This window comes from Sinocyclocheilus grahami, unplaced genomic scaffold (genome assembly GCF_001515645.1).
Source record: "Sinocyclocheilus grahami isolate Dianchi unplaced genomic scaffold, SAMN03320097.WGS_v1.1 scaffold844.1, whole genome shotgun sequence".
In the NCBI taxonomy this organism is placed as follows: Eukaryota; Metazoa; Chordata; class Actinopteri; order Cypriniformes; family Cyprinidae; genus Sinocyclocheilus; species Sinocyclocheilus grahami.
In genome coordinates this window covers 161,986-187,247 of record NW_015506023.1, presented here as the reverse complement: position 1 = coordinate 187,247, position 25,262 = coordinate 161,986, and the positions used below count along the sequence as shown (strand labels likewise).

General features: G+C 37.2%; 1 protein-coding gene across 1 annotated transcript in view; it reads right to left on the bottom strand.

Annotated features, from left to right (window-relative positions):
* Window positions 1–1,147: 1,147 nt before the first annotated feature.
* LOC107562845 (adhesion G protein-coupled receptor L2-like) overlaps window positions 1,148–25,262 on the bottom strand; it is an 81,945-nt gene continuing 57,830 nt past the window's right edge. The window contains exons 15-20 of the mRNA XM_016247588.1: window positions 25,169–25,260; window positions 23,036–23,204; window positions 17,155–17,283; window positions 15,760–15,856; window positions 13,607–13,735; window positions 1,148–1,452 (exon numbers count right to left, since the gene is read on the bottom strand). Coding sequence (XP_016103074.1) covers window positions 1,148–1,452; window positions 13,607–13,735; window positions 15,760–15,856; window positions 17,155–17,283; window positions 23,036–23,204; window positions 25,169–25,260 — 921 coding nt within the window. The remainder of the gene's footprint in view (window positions 1,453–13,606; window positions 13,736–15,759; window positions 15,857–17,154; window positions 17,284–23,035; window positions 23,205–25,168; window positions 25,261–25,262) is intronic.

Here is a 25,262-nt window from a genome sequence, read left to right as displayed (position 1 = left end):
CACGTACATCTTGAGTGTAAATGCAAAAGGGTGTCTGTCCAGGCCCTCTAGGAGCAAGGCCAAATCGTGCCTTGCAATGAGACTCACTGGGGAAGAGGCATACTTGCGTAAGCCCCCAGGCCAGCTGTGTGCCTGTGCGTACGTGCCAAGGGAGGCCTCAGACAGGAATACATAATGGGCAAAGGGAGGAATCCCATGAGGCAACAGATGTGTCTGTGGCTGGCAGAATCACTCCAATCAGCTGGACCATCACCCAGAATGTGAGTGGCTTGCAGAAACCTAAGTTCTTGCTGGCTCCAGGAGGAGATGATGGGCGAGTTGTGGCATACGACGGGAGCGACTACCCCCGGTGGCTGCCATCACTGTGCTGTCCGTATGGACTAGTACGCGCTTGTCCTGAATTAACAGTTGAGACCTCCCCAAGAAAAAGCACTGCTGACAACTTTCGAACAATCGAATGCCCATGCACACTGGAACCGAACAGATCCCTAAGGCTGCACACCCGTTGCATGAAGCACCTCAACCTATCCTGGAAGCATCCATTGTTAGAACGGTGCTTTTGGACACTGATATAGAAGAAACAGTGTAGAAACAGAGGTCCTTCTAAGGATTGGAATGGGACAGCACCTCATGTGAAAGCCATGGGGTGCAAGCGACGGCGCCATGCTCATCTCAGATCTCGGTCATACAGGCAGTGCTGAAGCGGTCTTATAAGCATCTTCTGGTAGCATGATATGGCCAAGGATGCCATCCCCAGGAGCCTCTGAATAATTCAAGAGGAACCGCTATTCTGTGCTTGGGACCCCCAACCCTCAACTTTTCCGCCTGAAGGACAGCAACATTCTCCCCTCGAACCGGGGTAACAAAATGCCACTGAACTTTGGCAGACGCCTAGCGAACTGAATCGCATAGCCGAGCCGAATGGCCCTGAGGAGCCAATGGGAAGGCCTGGGGAGTCCAGACACCGTGCCAGTGGTCACAGTGGGACTGTGTTAGACTTACCTGAGGCAGGATGCCTGCAGCGTTGGACATCGCCCTCCCCAGAGCCTGCAGTGTGACCTCCGTAGCCCGGAGGGCATAGTCAGTTGCCGAATGCAGTTCCTGCATGCTCCAGGTTGGGACCACCCTCGTGCAGGGACAAAGTAACTTATGTGCTCTGGATGGGAATCTTGGGTGGCGGCGTCTTGCGCTTAAAATGCACTGCAATTGCTTTCTCCAACTGGCTCAGAGTGACACACAGCACCCAGAAGTGCCGGTTCAGTAGAGTCATCCACTTTCGATCGGTCAGACCATCCTCTGATGCTGTAATAGACAAACCATCCTCATCGCGAGCTCCAAATGAGAGCTCGAATCCGCGCTGAGGCTGGTTCTCAAACTCACTCAGAAACTCTACTGGAGAACATGTGCGGTTGGAGGAACAGGAGGTCGAGAGGTCCGGCGAAACTGCTCTTCCTGATCTCCATACACCAACAGAGTTCACAGGGTACATTTACATGACAATGACTGTACTAAAAATGGAAATGTTTTTCCTTTGCGTTTTTGAAAATGTTCACATGCATATGACAACGTTGTCAAAAAGATCCCTGTTCACACCAATCCAACTAAAAAAACAACTAAAAACCACTGTATTATGCATGCCAGGCCGGTAGATGGTGATGTCACATGTAAAGAAACACAGTAAAGTAAAGAAACACTATTCACTTGTGCACATACTGTACCTGTTGACTCAACATGTAGTACATGCATATGACGTCACCATTTTCCCATGGAGACGGTATTGTTTTCAAAAACTTGTACTTTGAAACCTGTTTTTAAAAGTTTGCATTTTCAGACCCCCAGAATAGCATTGTCAAATAAATTAATAGCCAAAATGCATAAAAATATTTAGTTGAAAATGCTGTTGTGTTAACACGCCCCCCCACTCTCACTCTCTCCAGGAGATGATTCATCAAAATCACTAACGTCTGATTTTGCCTTGACATAACTACATCTGACATGTTTGAAGGTCATCTCCTCCAAACTCATCCACAACTGCAACAGTCATAGCAGTGTCTAGAGATTTTTTACGCACTTTATCTATAATGGATTCAGACATTGCTCCATCTAATTCCTGCATTTTCTCACTCCATGTTTATCTTTAGGCCTTCCTCACCAAATAAGTCTAAATTTGTTGGTTTGGAAGAGTCAAATGTCAGTGTCACAAGAGTCTGATGGCTGTGAGATGAATAGTACAGAGGATGGACCATAGATGCGCCCTGCTGCTTTTGAAAACTGGCTTTTGAAAAATTATATCTCTAATGTTGTTATTCTTTCTCTTCTCTCCCTCAGGTAGTACTGTAACTGCTTTTCTAAGTTAAAATGAACACACTCCATCCTTGACTTCACAACTGTTTTGATATGTCTTGGAGTTTGCAGTAAAGGGGTGCCGGAAGAGATCAGGAAGTGGTGTTGAATGGCCAGTGTTTAACCTCTCAAAAATCCTTTATCGACAGATAAATGTAGACCTTAAAGGAATAGCTTGCCCAAAAACAAAAAATGCTGTCAATTACTGTTATTCCAAAGGTTTTTTTTTGTTTCAGTGTCCAATTGCATTTTATGACGACTGTGGGTGTAGTAGTTTGCTATAAATGTGGACATTTTGATTTAAAAGTAGTTTAAAATGTCCATCTGACTCAGAGGACAATAATCAGCTAAAAGTCACAGATTTAATCCAATGGCCTGTCATCAAGAAAGCTTTTATTAAATGTCTCCAATGAAACATATGCTAAAACTCAAATGTCTTTTTAAGTTCAGACTCCATGTCAGCATAGTGTGGGAATACAAATATAAGAATCTGAATCTTAACTATCCTTTCCAGTATACTCACCTCTCTCACCGTTCCTCGGACTAGGCTGATTAGTTAAGGATAAGAATTTCGGTAGTGTGAACAATCTCTCTCTCTGGAATATCCCTTATCTATCTCAGGCATAAACCTTGATCATGGAAAGTCATGAATACTCTCCCATGAGCTTTATTTCCTCTCCGATAGCTTTCTTGCAGTTTCTACCTCATAGTCATCACTCAGAAAATAAAAAAAGAATATATCTTCAAATTTGCCCCACGTCTGGACATTCTCCTTTCTGCTATCCAACAGTCATTTGCAGTGCCTTTCAGTATCTGAAGTAAGGGAAGAAACAGTATAGTAGTACTTCCAAATCATAGAGGCTTAATGGCCAAATATTCCTCACACCGTTTCTACCTCATAGTCATCACTCAGAAAATAAAAAAAGAATATATCTTCAAATTTGCCCCACGTCTGGACATTCTCCTTTCTGCTATCCAACAGTCATTTGCAGTGCCTTTCAGTATCTGAAGTGTAGGGTAAACAGTGATAATTTAATAATTTAGCTCAAAGGGAATCATTTAAGATTTTAAAGGGAACTCCACCATTGATATGCAAGGGAATTTGGACAGAATCACTGTTTTACGGCTGATCACTGAGACGGCCAGCGAGCCAGTGAACGAGCCGTATGACAGCAATTCTGCAATGGATATAGGGTGCATCCTCAGGTGGAGTTGAGGATTTGGTGAAAGTGTTTGATGAAGCACATGTAGACATAAGGCTCAAGAATACTTAATTTTCCACTTTCCACTCCATCTATTGCACAGTTGAGCGTGCAAGCCTTTTTAAAGTACACTCCACCTTGCAAGGCAGACCTTTCTTTTCTAGCTCTCAAATGACTCGCATTCATTGCTGTCTGCGTGGACATCAGCTGATGACAAAGATCCTGCAGACTGTCCTCAAGCTGGAAAGAAATGTGGACAAATAGTTGCATCAGATGAATAAACATTGTCTGCTTGTGTTCTCCCTGAAATTCCAAGCTCCCCACAGCGGGGTTGAAGCTCTGACCTAAATGGCTTATGTTGGAGTGCCATATGTTTTCTTGGCATTTCACCCTTAGCTTCTAGGTGCTGTGAAAAAGGGTTTAACTGATCCCTCAAAAAATTGGCACATTTCCATTTGGAATTCTGAGGTTTTCAGTAATAGGTATAGTTTCCAAACTACCAGCTTCTGATACAGTGTCTCATTCCTTCATTCCTTTTTACGCCTCTTATAGTATTCAAAACTTTCTGTATCAGAAAGTTCAGATGTATCATGGCCCCAGTCATCTCCTGAATCAGGTTTGAGGTCAAATTTATCATTGTTCTGCAAATTGTCGCAGGTGCAATACAGTCATTTCAATAGGAATCCACACAATTTGGAATTTTTCATGAGGGTTTCACAGATTTCGCAACTAGTTCAATTTGGTCTTGTGAACTAGCCACATTAACAAACAGAAAACTGCTTGGTTTTAAAGTGACATCTGTGTGAGATGTTCTTCATACATCGCAACCCTACTGATAACAGAAAATTGACCTTTTTTAGCCAAGAAATTTTCACTAATGTGACCACATTTTTACAAGGCAAAATCAGCAAAACATATAATCCATTTGCTCCATTTCAGAGCTGGACATGGGTTTCTTTAAGAGACACTTGTTACTATGCTAACTCAACCGAAATGGCAGTTTAGTACAAAAATCATTTCAATGTATGCTTTAAGAAAAGTCAATATAAAATAAAGACAGAAGCCTTTTTTTCGCCTTAATGAATATCCTGTTTTGCTCTAAAATACATCAAATTTGGATATTAAAATGGGTTACATGTTGACTTTAAAGTTTTGCTAAAACATAAAAAAATAACAATACAAATAACTAGCAACAGTTTATTTATATTGCAAGTAATTCATCAGGCAAGCTATGAACAGATCTTAAGTTATTTTTCACATACTTCTAACAAAACTGTTTTGCTGCTTAATGGCCAAATATTCCTCACACCACTCAGTAAAAGAAACCGGGCCGTCCTCTTTCACAACGCAAAAATGCAGGAACACTACTTTCACAGGTAGGCCTTGGATAAGGACGTTTGACTTGGTTGTACATGATAGGTTTTTCCTCCTAAGTTGGTGCAAAGAGAAAAAGAGGATGCACTGGGGTCGACATCAGAGTTTCAAATTGTTTATCTGGAAATAAACAATATACTACAGATTTCCCCAAGTCCTGCAAATATCTTGGACTCATTCACACTCAATACGTAAAGTCAGCTTTTCTTCTGCTGCCTTAGACTTGTCATCCACCTCTATCTCAAAGCAACAATGGAGTGTCAACAGAAAGAAATTACTGGTCACAGAGTATTTAATGTCATTAATACACTCTCTACAAAAAAAATGTCTTGTACAAGAAATGTAGAGCTTGTAGGGGGAGCATTTTCAAGGAAAACAGAAGAGGGCCTAAAACAGAACCTTGCTGTACTCCTTTGTGAGATGAGAGTACTATGGTAAGATTATCTCATCTTATCAGGGTTTTCAACCTCTTTGTCCATTTCTGCAAATGAATCATTCTTTTCCACGCAAGGATTTGATTTAGAGCTGGCTGAGAACCTGGAAAAAAACCATGGTGTTCTCACTGTCTCTACAACATATATGAATACTTTGGGCACTATAATACTCCCTAGTAGAAAGGAAGAACACTAAACACTGTCTACAAAGCCTTGTAACAGGCTTGCATTCCAGATCATTGTGGCCTAAATTATCTGCTGTTGCACTGGTTCACAAAAAAAAATTATTTGCTTAGACAAAAACATTTTAAGCCTACGAAAAAAGTCCTAAAAATTGAACTGTGTAAAAAAGTTATTTCTCCGAACCAATTTTGTGCTGCATAACAACAAGTGATACTAATGAAACATCTTTATGCAAACAACACATTTCAAGATGGAGCATTATATCACACACAAAAAACAGCAACCTTAGAACTTCTTCAGAAATCATTCCACACTTAACAGTCCCTGACAATAACCACCCACTGTCAAGATTGTTGTAATCAGGATGTGCATAAAACACTAACACTGTCATCATGCAAAATGGATAAGACGACAACATTGTCAGCAGTTTGCATCCAGCGGTTAATTCACCATCTGCTCCACCTGAAGGGTGATAATTAAATAGAAATAGGATGAGACGGGCTGCTTTTCCGAGTAAGAATGAGGCAATATATATGCATAAAACCTTGCAAAGCGTTTTGAAGGTGTTTAAGACTTTCATTAAGCCTGGTGTTATGTCTTAAAAACATGCTGATAAAAGAGCACTGATGGTGTTTGCTTGTTTATAGGTCTCTTTTATGCATCTCATCTGGTTGGTGTTTTTTCTTTTTTTTTTTTGTGCATTTAGTACTGTCGCATTGGTGCACACCTGGGACAAAAGTTTTATGGATGTACCGTTAATTGGATTGTTAGCAACTCCACAAAATTGTGCTTTTAACAGATTATTTTTTAGGGCTCTTGAAAGCATGAACGTGATTGAGTTACATGACAAATGTTCTAGGAACCAGGCCCTGATTCAAGAAGTCTTATCCTTTCTTTTAAAGGTGATAGAGATGTCATCATCTGCCGCTTTGTCTTTTTAGGCATCTCTTCCTGAAAGCTTCTCCACTATGCAGACATACTCAGGAGTTTGGGGCAGGGACTGTCTATAAGAGGGGTTTGCCTTGGCTCAAAGGTCCTGGTTCAAAGTTGTCATTGCAGATACATTGTTACTTGTGCAGTATCTGACGAGGGCATGTCTTGTGGCACATAATCCTGGTTGTTTTCTTGGATTTCAAGCTGAGCTTTTTGCTCAGTCATGCAGTGCTTTCACATATTGATTCAGGTCGACAGTACTGCAGCAGCCATGTACATCAGTAGCTGCATTTACATGGATTCTAATAATCCATTTGTAATTGGACTAGTAACCCAGTCTTAACAAAAATCTATGTCAGTCGTAATGAATTTGCCAAATCCGACAGAACTTTCTTTAAGATTGTAAGTGGTGGTTTAAACCTTTTCTAATCCATTTAAAAAACATGTAAATGCTTGATCAGATCAAAATGCTATGTGCATGTGCAAATGAAATGGCATAGTAACGTACGATGCATGGAACGAGTTGTTGAATCATACGTGTTATAAATGACTGATGATTCATTCTAAAATTCTCTGTCCACTTATTGTCTAAGAAATGGTGCAAGACAAATGTTGTCCCACCAGACCTTGCATCGGACTCTCATCCACAGATACCTTGTTTTGGGGGAAGGAAGTGGACTTTTTACTGCTTGATAACAGCACGGCACAAACCTTTGTCTCCTAATTAGGAGCCAAAATAGATAAAAATTAAGTCTGCTTTTTAAAATAAAGAAAAGAATCAGGAGAATGGATAGTATATGCATCTTAAACCAGCAGGGAAACTGTATATTTGTGCCGTGTGCTCATGTCAAAGGATGTGAAACTGGAAACCTGTAGCACATAAATGCCCACATCAACCCGATCACTTTGTTTGGCATTCACATTAACACTATGATCAAATTCATCAATTGGAATGATTTCATTCCGACTGAAACAAAGGGTGTCCATGAAAACGTAGCTACTGGTTCCCAACAATGTTCCTGGAGCCCCCAACACTGCACATTTTGAATGTCCCCTTTATCTGGCACACCAGGTCTTGGAGACTATAGTAATGAGCTGATGACCTAAATCAGATGTGTTTGATTAAGGAGACATGCAAAATATGCAGTATTGGGGTACTCCAGGAACGTGATTGAGAACCACTGGTTTATGTACAATCATAAGGGAAGTGTACTCACATCCAGCATTAGATCTGGCATGGCGTTTTGCTGTCTATTTGTGCTGTGCACTTGGCACACACTTGCTCTTGCATCAGGGAGTCACGCTTGAAGAATGTCGGGTGCATCCTCAGGTGGAGTTGAGGATTTGGTGAAAGTGTTTGATGAAGCACATGTAGACATAAGGTTCAAGAATACTTAATTTTCCACTTTCCACTCCATCTATTGCACAGTTGAGCGTGCAAGCCTTTTTAAAGTACACTCCACCTTGCAAGGCAGACCTTTCTTTTCTAGCTCTCAAATGACTCGCATTCATTGCTGTCTGCGTGGACATCAGCTGATGACAAAAATCCTGCAGACTGTCCTCAAGCTGGAAAGAAATGTGGACAAATAGTTGCATCAGATGAATAAACATTGTCTGCTTGGGTTCTCCCTGAAATTCCAAGCTCCCCACAGCGGGGTTGAAGCTCTGACCTAAATGGCTTGTGTTGGAGTGCCATATGTTTTCTTGGCATTTCACCCTTAGCTTCTAGGTGCTGTGAAAAAGGGTTTAACTGATCCCTCAAAAAATTGGCACATTTCCATTTGGAATTCTGAGGTTTTCAGTAATAGGTATAGTTTCCAAACTACCAGCTTCTGATACAGTGTCTCATTCCTTCATTCCTTTTTACGCCTCTTATAGTATTCAAAACTTTCTGTATCAGAAAGTTCAGATGTATCATGGCCCCAGTCATCTCCTGAATCAGGTTTGAGGTCAAATTTATCATTGTTCTGCAAATTGTCGCAGGTGCAATACAGTCATTTCAATAGGAATCCACACAATTTGGAATTTTGCATGAGGGTTTCACAGATTTCGCAACTAGTTCAATTTGGTCTTGTGAACTAGCCACATTAACAAACAGAAAACGGCTTGGTTTTAAAGTGACATCTGTGTGAGATGTTCTTCATACATCGCAACCCTACTGATAACAGAAAATTGACCTTTTTTAGCCAAGAAATTTTCACTAATGTGACCACATTTTTACAAGGCAAAATCAGCAAAACATATAATCTATTTGCTCCATTTCAGAGCTGGACATGGGTTTCTTTAAGAGACACTTGTTACTATGCTAACTCAACCGAAATGGCAGTTTAGTACAAAAATCATTTCAATGTATGCTTTAAGAAAAGTCAATATAAAATAAAGACAGAAGCCTTTTTTTCGCCTTAATGAATATCCTGTTTCGCTCTAAAATACATCAAATTTGGATATTAAAATGGGTTACATGTTGACTTTAAAGTTTTGCTAAAACATAAAAAATTAACAATACAAATAACTAGCAACAGTTTATTTATATTGCAAGTAATTCATCAGGCAAGCTATGAAGAGATCTTAAGTTATTTTTCACATACTTCTAACAAAACTGTTTTGCTCGTCTTACACTGCATGCAGTTGCAGGATGACGACTATGTGATGAAGCCTATTAGAATGCAGTTACATGCCCCTGAAATTCAAGATATGAGGGCAAAAAATGGCCCTGTATGGGTTTTTGTCTTATATTTATATCATATGATAGAGTTCAGCAATATCACATGAGCAAGAGTGCTGCTACATTTTAGACACAATCCTGTTAATATTGTCTGTTTTGCTCAATTTCACAAATTAAAATAGTTCTAAACAAAGAGCAATACACGGCAGTGTTTTATTACTGAATGAATCCACGTTTCTGAATGAATCGAGTGAGCCTATGATTCAATGACTCATTCGACGTTCTTGAATGAATCAGTTGTTTGAACGAATCGATTGAGTGATTGAGTGAATGAACTCGCTGATTAAGTGTCTTGCTGCCACTTACTGGTGGTTTAGGATCATATTTAGAGTATAATTTAATTTTTCAGTTATTTCAATATTAGATATTTTTTTTAAAACAACACTGATTTATTTTTTGTAATGTTTATTCAAAGCTTTTCTCACCTAAAACAACATTGACTTAAAATGATTTTTGGAGGGTAATTTCTCAGCCAAAATTGACGTGCAAATGACTCAATTTGAATAATTAATCTGCATCATGTATCTAATTAGATTAAAATTTTTAATCTCTTGACAGCCCTAATTAAAACCTAAAAAAAGAGTAGAGATGCATGTTACTGAACAGATACGGTTCAAACTAAATGTGCAATGTTTCCTAAACTGATGTCTTTAACCGCACAGCACAGAGAATAAAGGCAGCCAAAGTACCTCTTTGCAAAAACACAAAGACCAGCATTCTTTTTTTTCCCCCCACAGAAAAAGCATAAGCATAAATACAAAACATGCTGTAAATGTCTGCATCGAACACATGAATGGTGTTTATGGAGCACACAGATGTCAGTCCACAGATCACAGACTGCAGGCAAAGGGTGCAAACACTCACATCATGTGTGTCTGCTCAGGCTAGCGGACCTGAGAACTGCCCACGTGCCAAAAGAAAAAGAGTGAAACAACGGCTTTTTAAAAAAAATTGCAGCAAAGACAGAAAAGTGAGAAATCACTAAGCAGAAAGCTTACAAACTTCAAAGGTCTGAATTCAGTCCATCAAGATCCACCACACACATTTAATTTCACGCACAATTTGAACAAATAAATAACAAAGACATATGCAAACGATTTTAATGTGCCACACTGAAAGGCTGACATGATTTCACCCATAAATCAGGGTTAAGGAAAATTCTAAATGTAGGACTTCTTTCTTTTTCAGTTCAAGTTTGAATGGAATTGGCCAGGCCCCACAGGATGCTGAATTATAATTTGAAGTTGTCTACAAATGTTTTATGTTCATTATTATGACAGCCTGCTATTCCCTGATATAAATCTTTAGGTTCGACACTGTTAACAACTATTAAAAGTGGTTATTATAGGGATTCAAGCTATAATAACATACAATAAGTATGCTAATAATGCACATAAAAAGGAATGTCAATTTACTGATGCATTAAAAAATAAAACAATTGAAATATAAATTAATGAAAATGAAATGCTAATTTGCATAAGTGGTATTTCAAACACGTATCAATATCGAATTGTTGTGTAATAATAAGACACTTATGGGGCGATTCATACTGAATTGAAAAAAAAAATTTGCTTTCAGCAATTATATTAATTTCTTTAGATTTGTTTCCTTTGGAATTCTACTACATTTAATTCAAATCTGAATTATGATTCTCCATCCTGTCCTGGTTGTTCCATACTTCTTGGGAGCTTTTTATTTTATTTTATTGTAACCTTCCTCTGATTTGTGTCCCGTCATAATCCTGTCTCTGAGCTCTGCAGGTTTTTATCTGGCTTGGTTTTTGCTCTGATACGCATTTACATAAATAGACAGGTGTGGTCTTTCTAAAATATTAATTGGAATTTAAAATGTATTCTCGAATTGACTTTTGGAATGGTGTCCAGCTCGGTCACATCTAGACGAAAAAATAGAATCAATATTTTCATTTGGCTCAAAAACCATTTCAGTCAGTAACTGAATGATTTGTGAGTTGACTTCAGTAGTGAGCGGATCTATCAGAAGGCTGAATGCAGGAGGAACAGGTGTAACACTCAAGCAATCTTTAAAAGAAATGAATAAATATTGATTACACTTTATTTTGATAGTCCACTTTACACATTCTACTAGCTATAAGTAACTTAGTGCAACTGCATGTCAACTAATTCTCATTAGAGTATTAATAGACTGTTAGGTTAGGGTTAGTAGACATGCACTTGCAAAGTTAACATCAAAATGAAATCAAAAACATCAAAATAAAGTGTTACCTGAATATTTTCTGCGTAGGCCTACAGTATATGAATGCATTAACATCTTAAGTCATAATTACAAAGCAGTATGAAAAAGCAGTATCTCTTGACTAATAAAACTAAATTGGTAAATAGAAATCATACGGTTTATGAACTGCTGTTTCATGTGGAGCAGAAGATGGATTTAAATTTCTGTAGTTTGAAATAAACATAAGATGTGAAAAACATATCTGTGCTCTGCTGTGCATAAGGCATCAAAGAGTTGAACGGGAGGAGAGAGAGACAACGAAGGACAAAAATAAAGCAAACAACCATAAAACATCATCTCAGCCAAGATTATTAGCATTTGTTTATGCGCTGGCGATGGGTTTGATCCAGTCAGGTGCTGTCTGGAGAAGCAGGCCAACAGATGCAGACAGAATGCTGTTGGACAAGCTGGAAAGCCAGGAGAAAGCCAGGCCAGATCTCTGATTGCTCAGTGTTGCAAATTTACAAATGCTTTTCCTGCTAGTGTCTGTTTGTCTCAGTTCTCAGTCTGAGCGAGCTGATCAGTTTCTTTTGTTCACTCCTTCTGCATGCAGAGCATTCATGCTGCAGTCAGTCCTGAAACATGGCTATGAAGATATTACGCTGCCCCAAACAGAAATAAAACTCTTATCTTTCATTAGAGTGAAAGCGTTTGTCCACATGTCCGTAAACAGCACTGAAACTGTCAGCATTCTAATGCATTTCTACACTATTTGAGAGACTGACAGTGATTATTCATCACTTATTTCATTGTATGATGTACATTTGCATACTCTACCATAAAACTGTTAAAGTACAGAATATCTGTTTTTTTATATAAACACACATAATTATCGATACCAAACGATATGAAACATTATATCGTTGATACATTTTTTTGCTATATTGCTCCCAGCCCTAGGAGCACCCCTAATATATATATATATATATATACACACACACACACACACAGGTGCATCTCAATAAATTAGAATGTCATGGAAAAGTTCATTTCAGTAATTCAGCTCAAATTGTGAAACTCGTGTATTAAATAAATTCAATGCACACAGACTGAAGTAGTTTAAGTCTTTGGTTCTTTTAATTGGGATGATTTTGGCTCACATTTAACAAAAACCCACCAATTCACTATCTCAACAAATTAGAATACTTCATAAGACCAATAAAAAAAACATTTTTAGTGAATCGTTGGCCTTCTGGAAAGTATGTTCATTTACTGTACATGTACTCAATACTTGGTAGGGGCTCCTTTTGCTTTAATTACTGCCTCAATTCGGCGTGGCATGGAGGTGATCAGTTTGTGGCACTGCTGAGGTGGTATGGAAGCCCAGGTTTCTTTGACAGTGGCCTTCAGCTCATCTGCATTTTTTGGTCTCTTGTTTCTTTGTTAAATGTGAGCCAAATCATCACAATTAAAAGAACCAAAGACTTAAACTACTTCAGTCTGTGTGCATTGAATTTATTTAATACACAAGTTTCACAATTTGAGTTGAATTACTGAAATAAATGAACTTTTCCACGACATTCTAATTTATTGAGATGCACCTGTATATATATCTTTTAATTTTTTTTTTTACATATAATGAAAATGCATGGTGATCGCTGATTGTTCACCTCAAATTTTGGGTGGTTTATTAAAATTGCTGTATGTTTATATTAAACTGAGATTAAACTAGAGTCTCCTTACATACTAAAAATTACCCTCTCTAAAATAAAATAAAATTAATTAAAATAAAAAGTGAAATGAAAATAGATAAAACTGACAGTATGCCAATTACAGGCTGCCCCATGAACAATTTAGTTTCAACTTAAAAAAAGTGTTTGTGCTGCTTTAAAATGTTAAGTTTAGTCAACCTGTAATGTGAAGTTGTTTTAAGTGACAACTTGGATATTTGAGTTATCCGGCAAAGTTATTCTAATCAATGCAGGACTCACAAAACGTCTCACAAAATGCATCAAAATGAAAAGTGTTAACTAATAAATTGGAGGTAATGGTATAAAAAAAATCTAAAGATTTATGCAGCTGAAAAACAAATGTTTTGAAAGGGAGAATGGCTGCGGTGGTTTCATTACAGATTCCTGTGCCACTCGTGCAGTGAAAAAGCCTGGATTTTTCCAACCCACATTCCCAAACGACAGAAAGAGAAGCGCCCCGTAAAGCACCTGGAGAGTGGAAAGCTGGAGGAGAAGGGGTGTTGCAGACGATGGTTTCGGCGAGAAGGTTGTTATAGCGGCTGTTAGTGTCGTGAGGCCTGAGGAGAGGGTTAGTTAGCAGATAGTTGCCGGTCATTCCTGTTGAATAAATAAAGAGAGGAGAATGAGCGTGAACAAGAGAGGTTTAGGAAAACAACAGAAGAGACAGAATTACGTGATTACTAAAGTGAGCTGAAACAGCCACTCAGATGCCATCGCTATGCGTGTGAAAAGCTGCACAGAAGAACAAAATGTTGTATATTTCAGATATGTGAACAGAACAGCCCACCAAGCAAATGTTTTACTTGAACACAAGTGAACAAAAATATCTCTCATCTCACTAGAACTGATAAAATGTTTGACTTTCAGACACTAATATTTATAAATGTCTCCGTTTACAGCATGCATCTGCCACATTACAGATTAATCTTTTCAGAATATACTTATGGGAGCTACAAAAAAACACTATTACATGAACTTTCAATTCCCAATTTTAAGTGTACCAAAGAACACTGGATAAGCCAAACTTGTCCTGCATCATACCTGAGCATATTATGTTAGTATGACTCGCTCGGTCACGTCTAACAGCTCTGAATATCAAACTCTCTTCAGCAACGCCTAAATAATTGATCATTTTTAAAAAAGCACCCTGGTCGCTCTCCAACCTAGGACAAAGACCTGTTTTATCATGATTGTTTAGGTGTAAAATCAATATTTTCTTGGCATTTATATTTGTTTATATATACATGCCTATGCACTTTTCACAGATGCACGCATACATACATGCATGCATTTTCACAAGTTTGTACATATGCATGCATGCATTTACCTTTTGGATGTAGTTGTAAAGATTTCTCTGTAAATGTTTTTTTCTTTATAATTTTGTGAAATTTTTATTTTGTTTAGTTAGCTTTAAATGAGATTTTTTTGCCTCTCCCTGCACTGTTGATAAATTGTATTCACTTGATATTTTTGTATAAAATTTTAAACTGTGCAATATAAAAAGAAAGAAAGAAAATAAAGGACTTCATGTAGAGTCCCGATGAAAAAGATGAAAAGACTATTTGCATGCAGATCCAAACAGCTCATCTTGGCACTCCAATTGAAAGAAGAAAATAAAAATAAAATGCAAACAAATAAAACTTCCAGTTAAGCATTTTGAGCCACATGTTCTATTACTGATTTGTGTTTCTTTATAACAGTTTAAACCTGTATGTAGCGTGTGATGGAAAAAACCTAAAAAATACTCTTTTGCAGGGCTATATATAATATAGATCGATAAAATGGCTAGTAAGATGGATAAACACACTGCATCACAGACCACACAGCAGGACGAGATGTCGTGAACACACAGTATTATCAACCAAGTTAAAAAAAGAGACATTAGTACACCAAATATATCTTCATTACTTGTCGTGTTACTAGAGAGAGAGAGCAAAATACGTCTAAATGCATACAAGTGTTCACTTTAAAAACGATTAGTGGTATTTGCCAGCATTGCTCACTTGTTGATCTTGCTTTTATCTGCTGCCAAGTCTGCAAAATAACAGTAATTAAATTCATATACATTTTTTTTTTATAAAAAAGTTTAAATATTAAATACAAAGATTTTTTTAAATTATACAACTATGCACTCTCACTGTGGATTTATGTAAAATAATTTGATTTATATAATAATTTTGTATAATCATATTATTAGCTATTTTAATATTACATTATAATGCGTTTTAATTGTCCATAATTTGTCCATCATCAGCTCAGTAGTAAATTAACATCAAGCTTCCCTGTGCATGCGCTTGTAAACTAAACCAACCACAAAATGTCAAACCTATTACACAGAAAGCTTATATCGAGTGTACTTAAACTCAGATGGATTAGTTTGTTCAATGCACTTTGTGGCTACAGGTTGCATTAACTGTTTTTTTCCATCATGGTGCAAACAAATAAATCATACAGAATAATGATTTGTTGCTATTTACCCTAATTTAAAAGGCCTGATGAAGACAGAAGGAAATAAACGAATTATAACTTCCACATAAACATCTCTGGAACACGTAGAAAAGGCCTATAGTATCTATGAACCCATAGCAGCGTGTGTGTGAGCCCAGCATTCGATCCGTCACCTTGGTTTAGAGTGGAAGTGCTGTTGATATCTCCGGAGATGAAGGACGACTCTGACTGTTTCCTCACAGTGTCGTTCCACATCCTCCTGATGCGGCTCTGCGGCGACAGAACGACATGTTCACTGATTAACGCGGCTAATATTCATGCAGCTTTGTACTGTTTAGCAGGACTATTAACACCACATGTGGAATAAAAGACTGCAAAAGAAAATGTCTAAGCAACACATTCTGAAGATTACATCTGCCGCAGCTTCACAAATCCCTCACAATAATTACACTAACAACTCACGGCAAGTGCAAACAACAATATTCTGCTTATTCTTTAATACTTACTGAATTATTACAGTATAGATACTTTCAGAAATAGGTATTATTAATGGAACATTGCGGTTTCAATACAGATTAAGCTCTATCAACAATTATTAGTTTAATTGTGGTATAATGCTGACTACAACAGAAAATTGTGCTGAATCCTTCAGTCTGAATTTTCTGCAAAGCTGCTTTAAATTATATAAAAGCACCATACAAATAAAAGAGGATTGAAGTGAATTTGGGGGGGGGGGAATGCAGTGGCATTAATGAACTTACAATGAAAGTCTATGGGGTAAGACATTGTGGAAAGATTTAGAAGATTTATTTTTGTTAAAACACTTACAGTACATAAACTATTTAGTTATTTGAGCTTAAAGTTGTATAACTCATCATTTTGATTTAAGTAGATGGACCTCTATGCGTCTCTATTAAATACGTTAAATAATACAAATATACTTTATGGATTTAATTTAACTTTATTTAACAGTGTGTCTGCTGCTGGCCTTCGATGATAAAATTAAAAAAGAAAAAAAAAACATTTATTTGTTAGTTACATATGCATACTTTTTTATGCTTTTTGCTGAAATAAGAGTATTAAACCTGCTTTTCCATTTTTTTTAATATCCATAAAGGTGGATTTGTGTTGCGTCCTTTCAAAGCATAATATCATACATTTTACTCAGCTACATTTCATTGTTATTCATTATTTTGAACTGAATAAATAGACACCTGCTTCGAGACTCCATAGCAATGTCCGATTCATGAACAAGCCAACTCTCTTCACTGAATCTCAAATGTGAATAGCTGTTCTCATATCAACACGTCACTGATTTAATGATCTGGTCGGGACGAGTCTTCAGTTAACGACTCACTAAATTGTTCATAACTGGCTCAAAATGAACAGGTAGATCCAGCTTGCGCACGACAGTTTCTTTCTAAACAGCTGAATGATTGATTCTTTAACTTGTCCGTTTAAGGGAATACAGATAGAGAAGCGCAAACCTTGTTTACAATCACCACTGCAGACAAGAGAGAGACTATATCAATAAAGAAGAAACAAAACAGAGTGTAACTCAGATGTACCTGTGTAGCAGATGAATATCGAGCAGTGGACCTGGAGGCCGAGGTTTTGTTAACAGCGTGAGATCCTTCAGCAGGAAGACCAGTACAGCACTGAGACTGCCGGAAACACTTGCTGTACTCTTTACGCACCTGTGACGACAGAATCCAACACCAGCTCCGTTAACAACCAAACACAAGCGAAAACAAGACACTATTTACAGTAAAGGAAAGGGTAGGAGATGTGACATATCATAAAACGAATTTGTATGTTTTCTCATTAGGCCCTGAATCTGTTACCCATTAAAGGTCAGCCAATGACATCGCTAGGCGGTAATGAAACGTGACGACTAATTAAGTATAATATACAATAGTTCTTTCTGGTCCTTGAATCTGATTGGCTGAGAGCCTTTTCCAGCAGTGCGATATTCTAGTGATAACAGAACTCTAACCGTTTCACCGTTTGTATCACTCCACTTTCAGTAGTTCTCACAGCGAGAGTCACGGCAGACGCCCAAATCCACTTTAATTTAATAAATAATACTGTTTTTGTGTCACGGAATGTAGTTTTAAGAGTTTTTTTAGGCAAGAATATAGTTGTTTAGACTTAACGTGGTTTGTTAATAAAGATAAAGTCTATTTGAAAATTTGCTTCGATGTTTTGGGAGATGTGAACCCGCAGCGAGCAGCCTTCTATATTGAATGAGACTGAAACAGGATTGTAAACAAGGAGGTTATTTTTACTTTCAATAACAGCTTGTAAGATGCATTTAACAGATGCAGTGAGCAGTGCTGTCATCAGAAATCACCCTTAACATATGAAAGGACAGTACGACAAAGATATCGCTTTCCTCAGCGGACATTCAGACTAGGGCTGCACGATAAATCGCATGCGATATTGAATGCGCATCTTATCAGTAAAGCCGGTTGTGTAATCAGCGGTAAATCTCCATCGCGTGCTTGCTTTCACATTGAGCAGCATTAACTACACAGAGCCTTTGTTCACTGACGAGCTGCGCGAATATGAACGTGGTTTTGCGCAGCTTGTCAGTGAACAACAGCTCTTGCGTTAAATATCGCATGCGATTTATCGTGCAGCCCTAATTCAGACTAATGTTTTATTGTGAATATGAGATGGAGCTGAAGAATGAATGCTGTATCTGTTGCAGGTAATCACACTCGCTCAGTCCATCTCTCTCTCATCATACTCGACTCAATACAGTGATACATTAAGCTTTTAATGAAACAACTCAACTTTCCTTCGTTACTAGCTCTAAAGTGACGTTTCTGAATTAGTTCAATGATTCATTTGGATTACACTCGTGGTAAATACACCACATGTGCTTCTTAAATACAGACAGCTGCTGATTTCTGCAACAGATGTTCTTCACTCATCTCACTATCACAAAAAAACAAGATATAATATTCCTTAAAATCAATAAAAGCCCAGAAGGGAGTACAAACACAAAACTACACCTGTCATAATTAAATCTTTCATAATACAAATACACTTTATGGATTTAATCTCACTTTATTTACTAGCATCTTTGCTGCTGTTTTTCGATTATAAAATTCAAACAACAAATGTCTTTATGGTCAAACATTATTTTAAGGTCCGATTCTCACCATTTACTAACAATTAACTGACTTTGTCTTAATAAACTCCTAATTTGCTGCTTATTAATGGTTAGTAAGGTAGGTGTTAAGTTTAGGTATTGGGTCGGGTTAAGGGATCTAGAACACGGTCATGCAGAATAAGACATTAATATGTGCTTTATAAGTACTTATGAACAGTCAATATGCTAGTAATATGCATGCTAATAATAATAGGTCCCTAAACTAAAGTATTACCATCTTTATGTTAAATATCATATTTCTATTTCTTTTTTTGGGGGGCTGAAATGAGAGAGTTGAACAGTTTATTTTAATTTCCGTAAAGTTAGTACGGTAGGTGTTAAGTTTAGGTATTGGGTCGGGTTAAGGGATCTAGAACACGGTCATGCAGAATAAGATATTAATATGTGCTTTATAAGTACTTATGAACAATCAATATGCTAGTAATATGCATGCTAATAAAAATAGGTCCCTAAACTAAAGTATTACCATCTTTATGTTAAATATCATATTTCTATTTCTTTTTTTTGGGGGCTGAAATGAGAGAGTTGAACAGTTTATTTTAATTTCCGTAAAAGTTGAATTTTTGTTGCATTTCATTTTATTTGTTTCATATTGTGGATGGTGTTAAAGGACCTTTAATTTTATTTTGTTAAGACGTCAGAATAAATTCTCATTTGTTAACATTAGTTAATGCATTAACTAACATGAACTAATTAACTATTAATCTTTGTTAATGTTAGTTAATACAATTTTCATGTTCATGTTAATTCACAGTGCATTAACTAACGTTAACAGATACAACTTTAAATTTTAATAATGTATTAGTTAGTTTCGAACTTCATATTAACTCAAATTAATAAATACTATATAATTATTGTTCATGTTAACTAATATAGTTAATTCATGTAAACAAATGAAACCTTATTGTATAGTGTTACCGTTATTTTTATGTATATATTTATTTTCATTTAAATTAAAAGCTAACACCTCACTCCTCACATGTAATGCATTAAAATATAATATAATTATAATATAATAAATATTATAAATAATCATCAGCAAAAGCCTGCCAAATTGTCTCTGAAACAGTTTCACTGTGAACCACTTTAAACTGGAGCCAAAGTTATATTATTGAAAAAACAACAACAACAACAAAAACTTTATTTATGAAAACACCCTTTAAATGACCTTTCACACACAACTGAGCCTGAAATAAAATTGGGCTGTTTCATGTTGACTTTTATCTTTTATAATTATGTATTAAAAACATATATTTGCAAGATATAACCTCTTAAAACAGGCCTTTGAAAAACGACAACCTTGAAAATGTCTACTGACTTGCTGACAAAAACAAAATCATCAGGCATAAGCTCAAAAGATTTGAGTTTAATTAAATATGACAAATACACACTGAAGCCGGAAAATGCATGATGAGCCAACATTGAACTCATTCAGCGGCCTTCAATAATGAAGAAGCGTGGTGTGTGATAAACCGATTCCTGTAGTGCGTCATGGGTTTACCTTCTTCTGCAGAAGACAGTGGAAGATGAAGATGAACATCCCTTGTAAGGTGTTGAAGATAGTGAAGAGGTACGCCATGATTACTGAAGAGTCGTTCAAGAAAAACAAGCCGAACAACCACGTCAGACAAACCAGACACAGCAGTGCGAAAGCACCAAACACCCAGGACCTGAAACCAACAGGATTACGGTTAGAAATACATTTCATAGCCTATTTTTAATCTACCCAGGCTCGTTGGAAATACATGCCTCTAGCTACATTTCCACAAAACGCAAAAAACATATCTATACGTATGAATCGCTGCAGTTTCCAGTTGAACACTAGGGGCAGTAAAACAACGTTTATTCGTTTTCACACAGAGTATGATTTACAGGGCTAGAGTGTCGGATTAAAACAAGCTTAATTTTCACACCTTGCACAATATTATGTTATGACTTAAAAAATGATTTTAGCAAGCTGCCAGATTTGAAAACTGATACTTTTGAACATTCGCACAGTTTCATATGTTTGGGTTTTCTAACGCAGTAGTTTTTGCTGGCGCTTCCGGGTACGAATCCCCTGAAACTGCGGTTCGACAAAACAGCTCAAACCTGCGTAGAAGGACGTTAAAATAGCACGAGTGCATTTTCATATCACTTTTGCATTCGCTAACACTAGGGTAGGTTTAAGGTTGGGTTTGGTGTAGGAGGTTTGTTGATTTCCAACACGATAGACCTTTTAGCGACACTCACCGGATATTCTGAACCGCCGTGATTCGTGCCTGATGCAACGTAATAAAAACGTGTCACGGTCACATATTGAGCACACGCTGGACATTTCACTTTGAAACTGCTGCAGTAAATTACGTAACATCAGTATTTCACATATAGCACATATTTCCAATGAGCCTGGGTTGCTTTTGTGAGCAATATCATACAACATCTGTTTATAAGTGGCAAACTCTCAGCAAAGCTTGCCGTAACTAAAAATAAATAAATACATACTTTTTTTTGTCCCTTTCCTTCTCATTCATCTCATTTATTAATGACTAGCATCGAATACAATACTACGGAAGTCAATGGGTACCAGAAACTTTTAGGTTCTTCAAAATATCTTCTTTTGTGTTAATAAACTCATACAGGTTTGGAACGACTCGATGGTGAGCAAATGATGACAAACTTCATTTTTAGGTGAAGTATCCCTTTAATGTCAATTAACAGACGTTAGATTGCATTAGCTCTGTGTGCGTTTCTGAATTAGTTTAGGGCTGTTTTATGCATTAGTTAACCTCACTGACATCACGGTTGATTATAATGACAGCATCGGCGAGAGTGAAGAGCTCAAGAGTCGGTGAGGTCATGCTGAGCAAAACGCAGCTGATTTGAGTGGCATTGAGCTTATTTCGTCTCTATCCGAGAGTTAATTAATTATCTCTGATTGGCTATTGCATTCATGTCCTCCGGTTTTACTCCCAATACACAAACACAAATGAATCATTAAAGAGAACCCATTCAAAAGCCATTCCTATGATTAGACCACCCATACACACACACAAGTGTAAGACAGCGGTGTATCGCTGGACTCTTTCCCATTAGAGACTCCAGCAACTATTTCTGTGGATCAAATGTCCTGAACGGACGATCTCTTCAAATGGACACGACAAGAGGAGATTTCACGGCCCCCAGATGCAAGTTTAAAAGTAATTACAACATATGCATGCTAATAAAAATAGGTCCCTAAACTAAAGTATTACCATCTTTATGTTAAATATCATATTTCTATTTCTTTTTTTTGGGGGCTGAAATGAGAGAGTTGAACAGTTTATTTTAATTTCCGTAAAAGTTGAATTTTTGTTGCATTTCATTTTATTTGTTTCATATTGTGGATGGTGTTAAAGGACCTTTAATTTTATTTTGTTAAGACGTCAGAATAAATTCTCATTTGTTAACATTAGTTAATGCATTAACTAACATGAACTAATTAACTATTAATCTTTGTTAATGTTAGTTAATACAATTTTCATGTTCATGTTAATTCACAGTGCATTAACTAACGTTAACAGATACAACTTTAAATTTTAATAATGTATTAGTTAGTTTCGAACTTCATATTAACTCAAATTAATAAATACTATATAATTATTGTTCATGTTAACTAATATAGTTAATTCATGTAAACAAATGAAACCTTATTGTATAGTGTTACCGTTATTTTTATGTATATATTTATTTTCATTTAAATTAAAAGCTAACACCTCACTCCTCACATGTAATGCATTAAAATATAATATAATTATAATATAATAAATATTATAAATAATCATCAGCAAAAGCCTGCCAAATTGTCTCTGAAACAGTTTCACTGTGAACCACTTTAAACTGGAGCCAAAGTTATATTATTGAAAAAACAACAACAACAACAAAAACTTTATTTATGAAAACACCCTTTAAATGACCTTTCACACACAACTGAGCCTGAAATAAAATTGGGCTGTTTCATGTTGACTTTTATCTTTTATAATTATGTATTAAAAACATATATTTGCAAGATATAACCTCTTAAAACAGGCCTTTGAAAAACGACAACCTTGAAAATGTCTACTGACTTGCTGACAAAAACAAAATCATCAGGCATAAGCTCAAAAGATTTGAGTTTAATTAAATATGACAAATACACACTGAAGCCGGAAAATGCATGATGAGCCAACATTGAACTCATTCAGCGGCCTTCAATAATGAAGAAGCGTGGTGTGTGATAAACCGATTCCTGTAGTGCGTCATGGGTTTACCTTCTTCTGCAGAAGACAGTGGAAGATGAAGATGAACATCCCTTGTAAGGTGTTGAAGATAGTGAAGAGGTACGCCATGATTACTGAAGAGTCGTTCAAGAAAAACAAGCCGAACAACCACGTCAGACAAACCAGACACAGCAGTGCGAAAGCACCAAACACCCAGGACCTGAAACCAACAGGATTACGGTTAGAAATACATTTCATAGCCTATTTTTAATCTACCCAGGCTCGTTGGAAATACATGCCTCTAGCTACATTTCCACAAAACGCAAAAAACATATCTATACGTATGAATCGCTGCAGTTTCCAGTTGAACACTAGGGGCAGTAAAACAACGTTTATTCGTTTTCACACAGAGTATGATTTACAGGGCTAGAGTGTCGGATTAAAACAAGCTTAATTTTCACACCTTGCACAATATTATGTTATGACTTAAAAAATGATTTTAGCAAGCTGCCAGATTTGAAAACTGATACTTTTGAACATTCGCACAGTTTCATATGTTTGGGTTTTCTAACGCAGTAGTTTTTGCTGGCGCTTCCGGGTACGAATCCCCTGAAACTGCGGTTCGACAAAACAGCTCAAACCTGCGTAGAAGGACGTTAAAATAGCACGAGTGCATTTTCATATCACTTTTGCATTCGCTAACACTAGGGTAGGTTTAAGGTTGGGTTTGGTGTAGGAGGTTTGTTGATTTCCAACACGATAGACCTTTTAGCGACACTCACCGGATATTCTGAACCGCCGTGATTCGTGCCTGATGCAACGTAATAAAAACATGTCACGGTCACATATTGAGCACACGCTGGACATTTCACTTTGAAACTGCTGCAGTAAATTACGTAACATCAGTATTTCACATATAGCACATATTTCCAATGAGCCTGGGTTGCTTTTGTGAGCAATATCATACAACATCTGTTTATAAGTGGCAAACTCTCAGCAAAGCTTGCCGTAACTAAAAATAAATAAATACATACTTTTTTTTGTCCCTTTCCTTCTCATTCATCTCATTTATTAATGACTAGCATCGAATACAATACTACGGAAGTCAATGGGTACCAGAAACTTTTAGGTTCTTCAAAATATCTTCTTTTGTGTTAATAAACTCGTACAGGTTTGGAACGACTCGATGGTGAGCAAATGATGACAAACTTCATTTTTAGGTGAAGTATCCCTTTAATGTCAATTAACAGACGTTAGATTGCATTAGCTCTGTGTGCGTTTCTGAATTAGTTTAGGGCTGTTTTATGCATTAGTTAACCTCACTGACATCACGGTTGATTATAATGACAGCATCGGCGAGAGTGAAGAGCTCAAGAGTCGGTGAGGTCATGCTGAGCAAAACGCAGCTGATTTGAGTGGCATTGAGCTTATTTCGTCTCTATCCGAGAGTTAATTAATTATCTCTGATTGGCTATTGCATTCATGTCCTCCGGTTTTACTCCCAATACACAAACACAAATGAATCATTAAAGAGAACCCATTCAAAAGCCATTCCTATGATTAGACCACCCATACACACACACAAGTGTAAGACAGCGGTGTATCGCTGGACTCTTTCCCATTAGAGACTCCAGCAACTATTTCTGTGGATCAAATGTCCTGAACGGACGATCTCTTCAAATGGACACGACAAGAGGAGATTTCACGGCCCCCAGATGCAAGTTTAAAAGTAATTACAACTTTGGGTCCAATAAAACATCTTGCTTATCATACCTTCGTCCAGCTCATCTGGAAATATGCATTTAGTTCCCAAGGACAATGTTTATAAGAGTCAGACTGTGCTCTCACATTGCAGGAAGCAAATGCATTAGCTTATAACACAGTGCTTGAAAAGTTAATGTTTTCTGTAATTAAACCCCAATTAGCTGTATTTGAGCATTTACACGTCCAGCTCCAGATGCAACCTCTACATCATGAGCCGGCTCATTCGGCTACAATGCAACGGCCACATTGTTGTTATTAGCGTCTTGCCACTTTGAATAAAGCAATCAAGCTGATAAGTTGCGACAGCAAAATAGCCGAGTTCTGAACATGAAAGCAAATGTCAGAACATAAAACTGCGCAGACAGCTGGGCTGAAACCGAGCTGCTGAGCGTGTATGACAGTATTGAAGACTGAGCTTACCGTATGCTCTCCAGTCGGCTGGAATCAGGTTTCATAGACATTGAGTGCTTTACCATCTTGTACATGGTCACCACCAGAAAGATGAGATTGAGCT